At 35.1% G+C, this 9541-nt stretch overlaps 1 protein-coding gene across 2 annotated transcripts; it reads left to right on the top strand.

Annotated features, from left to right (window-relative positions):
• Positions 1-34: 34 nt before the first annotated feature.
• me31B (ATP-dependent RNA helicase me31b) lies at positions 35-9411 on the top strand. 2 transcript variants are annotated; one of them, XR_016374944.1, is made up of 8 exons: positions 35-375; positions 906-1244; positions 1324-1558; positions 3046-3189; positions 3279-3625; positions 3973-4153; positions 5195-7035; positions 7124-9411. XR_016374944.1 is itself a non-coding variant. In XM_089853441.1 (7 exons), the coding sequence occupies exons 2-7, from the start codon at positions 1065-1067 to the stop codon at positions 5476-5478; spliced, it is 1371 nt and encodes a 456-aa protein (XP_089709567.1). In that variant the 5' UTR covers positions 35-375; positions 906-1064; the 3' UTR covers positions 5479-9411. The 2 variants fall into 2 exon arrangements, 1 of the variants encoding a protein (XP_089709567.1); XM_089853441.1 differs by having other exon boundaries at positions 5195-9411.
• Positions 9412-9541: the final 130 nt, after the last annotated feature.

The raw sequence follows: 9541 nt of genomic DNA, 5'->3' as shown, positions 1-9541 counted from the left end.
CCTGTGTCGCGTATACGAATTATTTTTTTTTCACTTTTGACCTTTTCACCTCTGAGTCTGAAACCATAATGCCGAGTGAATAATAATAAATAATTATTCGTAGGTTTTAAAATTAACAACCTCTTTCTTTCCAACAATTTTTATAAAAATTTATCGGGGAAATTAAGTGAAAAAATAAATAAATTCAAATAAATCGCAAAAACGGAAGTGGAAATCGGTGTCGACGTCACAGGCAGCGGTCGAAAATCTGACCCATAAAATGGCGAAGATATTTTGCTACGGCTTTCATTTCATCGCTGTTTGAGATCCTTGATCATCTTTGCGAGAATCGAGAGAAGATTAATTTCTACGATTTAATTACGGAATAATCCTTTGGTAAGTCTGGACTTTAATAATATTTCTTTAATTAGAGTGTCATAGTTACGTCTTTCAGGCAAATTTAGTATCGCTAACTTAACTAAACCCTTAGAAATATCTATTAATTAATATAAGCCTAGAATAGCATTTATGTAGTGTTTAATTATTGAATTTAGCGCTTTATTTTAATATTAATTAAGCCTAATTAATTTACTACGCGAACTATAAAAACCTTAAGAGAACTAACTTTAAGTAGGGACAAAGAAGCAAGCCACTTTGAGTCTTTGACCCCCTTATGAGTCATTCCCCTCCCCCTTGGCCTATCTATAGAACTTAATCATTTTACCGTAATGTAAATATTAATTTTAAATTAAGATTAGATTAAATGGTACCGGGGTCACGCGTGAGCCAGCCTTTTATCATTTGTTAGGGTCAAACTCGATAGTTTTAAGTGCCAAGGCTAAGTGTAATGATTCTGTTTCTGTTTCTTGTCTAAGTTTTAAGTGCCAAGGCTTAGTGTAATGATTCCGTTTCTTGTCTCTTTATAGAAGAAGTTGATAGAGAGCGGACTCTGCTTATTTCTATTATTATTATTGACGAAGAAGAAGAACTTTTTATCCACAATCTTTGAGTTTATGGCAATCTAGCTCTTTTAGAGCAAGCTATGAGCGCTGACTAATTGCCTCCTAGTCTCCGCGTACTTTACTATGGCAGCGGTTCAAGCTGATACATTAGTTAATTCCCGACACGTTGTTAATTCCGCTTTAAACATGGAGAATTCAATCAAACCGCAAAATAACGGAAGTGCTAGGGATTTATTAACGGAAGATATGGGTTGGAAAGCCCAGTTGAAACTCCCAGCACCTGATAGGAGGAAGAGAACTACGGTATGATTGATTGATCGATGACTTTTGCGTATCGGTCATCTTTCGGTAACTAATTTGAATTTTGGGGGTGTCTTTTCAGGATGTGACGGATCGTAAGGGAAACGAATTTGAAGATTTTTGTCTACAGAGAGAGCTACTTATGGGAATTTTTGAGAAAGGATGGGAAAAACCGTCCCCCATTCAGGAAGCCAGCATTCCTATCGCCCTTTTGGGAAGAGACGTTTTAGCTAGAGCCAAGAATGGAACGGGAAAGACTGGCGCATACATTATACCCACTCTACAAAGGATTGATACGACGAAAAACTACATTCAGGGTCAGTTAATTAAATCTTACTAATTAATAATTAAGCCTACTTTTAGTTTAATCAGTTTCCATTAAAATTCAGGGACCATATAAAACTTTTAAGCCTTGGTCATGTAGGTAGAGATTGTAGAGTTCTTTTTTCGATTAGATTTAAATTCTGATTACTGTCATGAGAAATAATTAGCAGTTAGTTATTTATTAATGTCATTTTAAATAATTAGCCTAGTTTTAGTTTGTAAATTATCAGTTTCCAATGAAATTCAAGGATTATATTAACTTTTTAAGCCTTGGTCATCTGAGTTCAGTTCTGTTTTAGTCTTTTAGATAGATTTGAATTCTGATTACTGTCATGAGAAATAATTAGCAGGTAGTTACTAATTATTGTTATTATTAATAATTAGCCTAGTTTTAGTTTGTAGTAAATTAATTAAACTTTTAAGCCTTGGTCGTCTGAGTTCAGTTCTGTTCTGTTTTAGATAGTTATGAATTCTGATTATTGTCATTACTCATTGGAAATAATTATACTGAAGAGTTCTTTTCTTGACAGATTTAAATTCTGATTACCGTCATGAGAAATAATTAGCAGTTAGTTAGTTATTAGTTAATGTCATTTTAAATAATTAGCCTAGTTTTAGTTTGTAAATTATCAGTTTCCAATGAAATTCAAGGATCATATTTAACTATTTAGGCCTTGGTCATCTCAGTTCAGTTCTGTTCTGTTTTAGATAGATTTGAATTCTAATTTTTGTCATTAGAAATAATTGTTAGTTATTCTAATTAGAAATAATTAACGGTTAGTTATTGATTATTGTCATTAGAAATAATTGTTAGTTATTCTAATTAGAAATAATTAACGGTTAGTTATTGATTATTGTCATTAGAAATAATTGTTAGTTATTCTAATTAGAAATAATTAACGGTTAGTTATTGATTATTGTCATTAGAAATAATTGTTAGTTATTCTAATTAGAAATAATTAACGGTTAGTTATTGATTATTGTCATTAGAAATAATTGGCAGTTATTCTAATTAGAAATAATTAACGGTTAGTTATTGATTATTGTCATTAGAAATAATTGGCAGTTATTCTAATTAGAAATAATTAAGTGTTTTAGTTAATTGTCATGATAAATTAGTTGTTGGTTAATAATTTTAGCCCTTGGCCACAATTGGATTTGCATTTAGCTACTAAGCCTTTGTTCATACCAGTTTAGGGATTAGACATTTAGCCTTGGTCATATTGTTTTAATTTCCGTCATTGGGAATAATTAGCAATTATTTAACCCTTGTCATTGATAATTAGCTGTTGGTTAATAATGTTAGCCCTTGGCCACTGAATTAGATTTACATTTAGCAACTAAGCCTTTGTTAGTCAATCTAATGGTCATACCAGTTTAGGGATTAGACATTTAGCCTTGGTCATATTGTTTTAATTTCCGTCATTGGGAATAATTAGCAATTATTTAATTAGCTGTTAACGTCTTAATTACGATTTAGCCCTGGTGATTGTGCCAACGAGAGAATTGGCTTTACAAACGAGTCAAATTTGCATTGAACTTTCTAAATATATCGGGGCCAGAGTTATGGTTACCACTGGTGGTACTAATCTTAAAGATGACATCATGCGTATATATGAAAATGGTAAGGAGTGGACCCTGGCCATCATCAATTGACCTATTTTAGGCCTAAAATGAAAGAAGAAATAATTAAATTATACTTTCAACGTGTAGTACACATTATCATCGCAACTCCAGGAAGAATCTTGGATTTAATGGAGAAGAGAGTGGCTCAAATGGACAAATGTTCCATGCTGGTCTTAGACGAAGCCGATAAACTCCTCTCCCAAGATTTCAAAGGAATGTTGGATAAAGTTATTAGTTATTTACCCAAGGATCGACAAATCCTGCTCTACTCGGCCACTTTCCCACTCAGTGTCGAACATTTTATGAGAAAACATCTCCACGATCCTTACGAAATTAATCTAATGGACGAATTAACGTTGAAAGGAGTCACCCAATACTACGCTTTTGTTCAAGAACGACAGAAAGTTCATTGCTTAAATACCCTCTTCTCCAAGGTTGGTACTTACTCGCTCGCTCGCTTAATTAGCGTAGCTTATTCCTGATCAGCGCCATCTACCCATAGCGGCGACTTTGAGAACTACTGTAAGCGGCAAGCCAATCAGATGTCGCTAAAATGTGGTGACGTCATTTTTGGTAAGACCCGAGAGTGCCAGTCAGTGACGTCACCAGATTTTAGCGACATCTGATTGGCTTGCCGCTTACAGTAGTTCTCAAAGTCGCCGCTATGGGTAGGTGGCGCTGATCAGGAATAAGACCGCTAATTGTCCTGTCCGATCTTGTCTTTGACGGTAATTCTAACTTTCTAACCTTTCTTTATCTTTATCTTTTTGTGTTGTTCCAGTTGCAAATAAACCAGTCGATTATTTTCTGTAATTCGACTCAACGCGTGGAACTTTTAGCCAAAAAGATAACGGAATTGGGCTATTCTTGCTACTATATTCACGCTAAAATGTCCCAACAACATCGTAACCGAGTCTTCCATGACTTCAGAGCTGGATTGTGTCGCAACTTGGTTTGCTCCGGTAAATATCACCCTCTCTCTTCTTTATTAAAGGGAAATTAAATTAACTCCCTTAATCGCCTTGATTTAATATTAAATTAAATTCTGAACATTTATCACGATGGATTATGATACTAGGGTCAGTAGGCCTAACTTGGAACACTTTTCCTAACTTGGAACACTTTTGAAACCCTAACTAATTGCTTTAATCATTGTTATATTAAGTCCCTCTATCCATTGAACATTGTCGCGAGATTATTATAAAATCTGAGTAGATTCAATCTTAATTAGAATTAGACTGCCTCCTATTTCGAGTAATTAATATTAAGTTTGATTAAAATGGAAGAAGGGGAAGTTCTCGTGTGTATCTTGGCAATACTGATCAAATTTTGCATTATAACTCTGTCTCGCCTTTATTTTGGGTGTTCCATTTTTAGGGTAGACGCGTTCCGACTTAGGGGAACTACTGTGTTCCATTTTTAGGGTAGACTCGTTCCGACTTGGGGGGGAACGACGGTGTTCCATTTTTGGGGGTAGACGCGTTCCGACTTGGAGAATGACGGTGTTCCATTTTTTAGAGTAGACTCGTTCCGACTTGGGGGGAATGACGGTGTTCCATTGTTTAGAGTAGACGCGTTCCGACTTGGGGGGAACGACGGTGTTCCATTTTTGGGGGTAAACGCGTTCCGACTTAGGGGAACTACTGTGTTCCATTTTTGGGGGTAGACGCGTTCCGACTTAGGGGAGCTACTGTGTTCCATTTTTGGGGGTAGACGCGTTCCGACTTAGGGGAGCTACTGTGTTCCATTTTTTTAGGGTAGACTCGTTCCGACTTTGGGGGGGAATGACGGTGTTCCATTTTTTAGAGTAGACTCGTTCCGACTTTGGGGGGAATGACGGTGTTCCATTTTTTAGAGTAGACGCGTTCCGACTTTGGGGGAATGACGGTGTTCCATTTTTTAGAGTAGACGTGTTCCGACTTGGGGAATTGAATTATTTGACTTTGTTTCCCAAAAAAAAGGTATTAATCGAAATTCCGTTTTGATTGGAACTATTCGTTTAGATTTATTCACGAGAGGAATAGACATTCAAGCCGTCAACGTCGTTATCAATTTTGACTTCCCTAAGATGGCGGAAACTTATCTGCATAGGATTGGTCGTTCCGGACGTTTTGGTCATTTGGGTATCGCCATCAACCTGATAACTTACGAGGATCGATTCGCCCTCCATCGCATCGAACAAGAACTCGGCACGGAAATCAAGCCCATTCCCAAGGTCATAGACAAGAGCTTGTACGTTGCCGAATACCAATTTGACGATGACGAAGACGCCACCGCCCTTAAATAGACCGGAGAGCGCTCCCGACCCTTGACCCGCCCGCCTAACCCCCCATCTCAACCCCTCTGGAGAATCATCATCATCATCGAGGGATTTAAAGAAATACACGTCATTTCCGTTCCGTTCCGTTTTGTTACGAGTGAGTCCCTCGTTTTTATTTTTATTTTGGCGGCGGCTGCGGGAAGCGATTACGTAATGCTTAATGCCCGATGATCTCTTAATAATAATAATTATTATTAAGAAAAATAAACAAACAAATAAACAAACAAAACGTAAAAGAAATAAACAAAAGGATATTTTTTAAGTTTTCGCGCGGGTTTTTTTTTTTTTTTTTTTTTTTTCGACAACTATAAAGAAAAAAAAAACTAAAACAACAAACAACAGCCCCCTAAATGATGTGGGTCGTCATTTTGTAAATATAATTCATAATCATCATCTCTCCGAGAGCCTGTAGTATCTTACCTACTAAAATTTCCTACCGTTTCCTCCAACATTAATATTGGATACGCGTCAATAGTCTTATTTATTTTAAGTTTATCTCTCTCTATCGCTCGCGTTGACGTAGACAATTAGGCCCTAGACGCTGCTGAAAAGAAACGCAAACGCAAACGCGTTATAAATAATATTGACAATCTAAGAAACCGCCTAAATTATGTTGTAGACGCACGATTTTGCGCCGCCTAAATTACGTTGTAGCCGCGCGAATTTGCGCCGCCTAAATTATGTCGTAGACGCGCGAATTTGCGTTAAAATCGTAAAAAATATTAATTAATTTCATATAAAGTAAGCAATTACCGCGCGAACTTGGGTTAAAATAGTTAAAAAAACGCGCCAGCGACTTATAATAAATATTAATTAATTACGTATAAAATAAGCATTATTATTAATAGCATTTCGCGGCGTTTAATTAATTAATTAATCGGAACAGCGGTTTTGTTTTTTTTTTTCTTTCATTTAATATCGCTTAAATTTGATTTTGAGAGATTATTTTAATATTAGTTAACGGTGTGGTTATAAGATTAACGTAAGATATTTAACAGGCTCTTAATTTCATTCATGGTAGGGTTTTTTTCCTCCATTAAAAAAATCATTGGGCAGATTAAAAGAAACAAACTTAGATTAATTTGAAAGGAAGTAAACAAACAAACAAACAAACAAACAAACAAAAAAATATTCTGCCAATGTTGTAAATAAGAAAAATATAAAGAAAAATTGATTGGTATTAGATTTAATGTAACTACGGAAGGCGGGGGACGAGACGAGAAAAAAACCATTTATGATAAATGAAACTTGACCTTTAAAACGTAAGGCGATTCCTCTATTGAGGAATTAAAGCGGTTTTTTCTCTAAAAAAAAAAATGTTTGATTTTGAAAATAATTTATTACAAACTGCGCATTAATTGAAATTCTTGACAGAAAACGCGCATTAAATACCCTACAACCGGTCTTTTTTTACCTCCGGCGTGTGCGCCAAGGCTTAGGAAGTTAGGGCGCAATCTTCGCAGAAAACGCGCGCATTAAATACCCTACAACCGGTCTTTTTTTACCGCCGGCGTTTGTGCCAAGGCTTAGGGCGCAATCTTCGCAGAAAACCCTGAAAACGCGCGCATTAAATACCCAACCGGTCTCTTTTTACTCCGGCGTGTGTACCAAGGCTTAGGGCGCAATCTTCGCGTGTTAAGCCTTGGTGCCCTCATTGGCAATAAAAATGGATTAGCGCGACTAAAACTTAGGCTAATACTTGTCAGGGTAATTACGAAATTAATGAATTAAAACGGGCTGCTTCGTTCCGTTAATTACAATGCGCAGTTTGTATTAATTAAAATTTTTGTAGGTTTTTACACCTATTTTTTTTGTAAGGTCGCAAGGCTTATTAAAAACTTAATCGAGATTAAGTCGTTGCGCGTTGATTAATGTTTCCCCCAAAGTTAATACCCTTAAATTAATTGGTTTCTATTAACCCCCCCCCCCCCAAAAGATCCCGCCCCCCACGGGAGTCTGGTGAAATTTGCTAATTAAAAATTAAATCTGAAACAATTTAATTTTAATGGTTTTAACTTTGGGCATTTAAAAAAAAATTAAGGGAAAAATTAATAATAACGATTATTTCCCAAAAAAACTTACTTAATCTCGATTAAATTTTCTTGTAAATAGTTGTTTTTTTTTCGTGAAAGAAATGTTATTTTTACAGAATAACTATAAAAACAAAATTAATTAAAAAGGGGGTAAAATATTTAAATAAAAATATATATATTTGCGATGATGCATTCATTAACGAGATGTTTTAAAATTCAAACAAACAAATAAATAAGAAAACGGAGGGAAAAAAAATATAGTCCAATTTATATTAATTAATTAAAAGGTCAAAGGTCCATTTTACGATAGGGGTTGAAAACAACACATTGAATTAGGGGTAAAATACATACATATTTAAGCACAAATCGGATTCGAATATAAGCGAAATACGATTACGTGAAATAATAAGAAAGATATATATATAACGCGATTTGTTCGTGAACTGAACTGAACTGATTTACTCGTCAGAAATTCAAAAAATAAACCCCAGTGAAAAAATAACGACAGTGTTTAAGAAGAGGTGATTTTAATCCCTTAGTCGTAAAATCTTCGTGTACATAAACGCAACGCGAGTGTATCAATGCGCGAATGAACGAAACGAAACGAATCTCGGAACATTTAACAAAATGAAAAATGCAATGCATCGAACTATGTACTGAATTATCACCCCCTTTACGCCCCCCCCCCGCGAAATTCTGCTGCCCTCCGTCGTCATTTGAGAAACTGAAAACTTTGAACGGGGGGAAAAGTGGAACACAAAAATATATATATATATATTAAAAAAAAAAAAATTCGTATTAATTAATTGAGAGATAAAAAAAGGCAGTGCGTGTGTCTCATGGATATTATTAATTAAGAGGGCGCCGTTAATTTTAACGTAACATCTTAAAAAAAAAATAATTAACGCCATTTGACCCCTGAAAAGATATAAAACGAAAAGAAAAAATTCGTCATTTTTTTGGCGAAGAAAAAAAAAATAGGAAAAAAATTCTAAGGTTTTTTATAAAAGAAAACGATATAATGAGCTCTTAAAACGTGGGATCAAAAAATTCCCGGTGATTTTAAGAGATGCACGATGCAAATTTCCCAGGCTCCCTTTATAAACCCCTCCCCCCCCCACTTTCAAGTGCACTCTTTCAAGCATTGTCTTAACGTTAGTCTTACAGCCATCCCGATATATTTTACATCTACTGAGCCTTAAGAAATGCTTGAAATAGTTCCAAAAACGTTTCGAAACACTAACATTGGCCGCCAATATTTAAATATTTCGGCCAATGTTAGTTTTGAGTGACTTAAGCCTTGGTCGAGAAATTAATTATTATTTTGGCCGTCTTTCTCGACACTCGTTGTTTCGACTCGTTAATTTAGGCTTTACTCGGAGATTATTGCTTATTTAACATCATTTATGGCAATATTTTCTAAGTAATTAATAAACTCGCGGTACGTTTTGGTTCGTCAGAACGTAACGCGAAGTTCAAAGGTCAAAAGAAAAACGCGCTAGAGACTTTCATTTTGTTGGTTTGTAATTTCCTATTTAAAAAATGGCTGGATGAAATATTAACGTTCAAAACGTTTGTCTCTTAATTAAAGAAAAAGGAAGGATTAATTTTTTTTTGTTTATCTTAACGAAGCTTTTAAAATAAGCTCGAAAAATATTTCTTTTCGCTTTGTAAAACCTTAATCTTATTGGTTTATTTTCAATTGGTGAATAATAATATACTTCGAAGCAAGAAGTTGATCGCGTAAATAAAAAAAAGAAATAAATGAAACTAAAGAAAACATTAACAAAGCAATTGTAACAAAAGCAAAATTTATTCCCCTTTGTTTTGACTGTGTAATAAAAAAGCACCCTTCTTGCAAAAAAAATCTGTTTCAATCTCTTTATTTATTATCTTGCGCAGATTCACGCGACGCGTGATCGAGTGGGCTATGGTTAAGTATTACGCGCCATCAGGGCCGGAAATAAGAAAAATTTCTTATAGGACATGTGTCCAGT

The sequence above is a fragment of the Phalangium opilio genome, unplaced genomic scaffold (assembly GCF_054372755.1).
Source record: "Phalangium opilio isolate 3A_F unplaced genomic scaffold, DU_Popi_V2 ptg000115l_1, whole genome shotgun sequence".
In the NCBI taxonomy this organism is placed as follows: Eukaryota; Metazoa; Arthropoda; class Arachnida; order Opiliones; family Phalangiidae; genus Phalangium; species Phalangium opilio.
The sequence above is the reverse complement of the archived record's forward strand: the minus strand, read 5'-3'. Positions and strand labels throughout refer to the sequence as shown.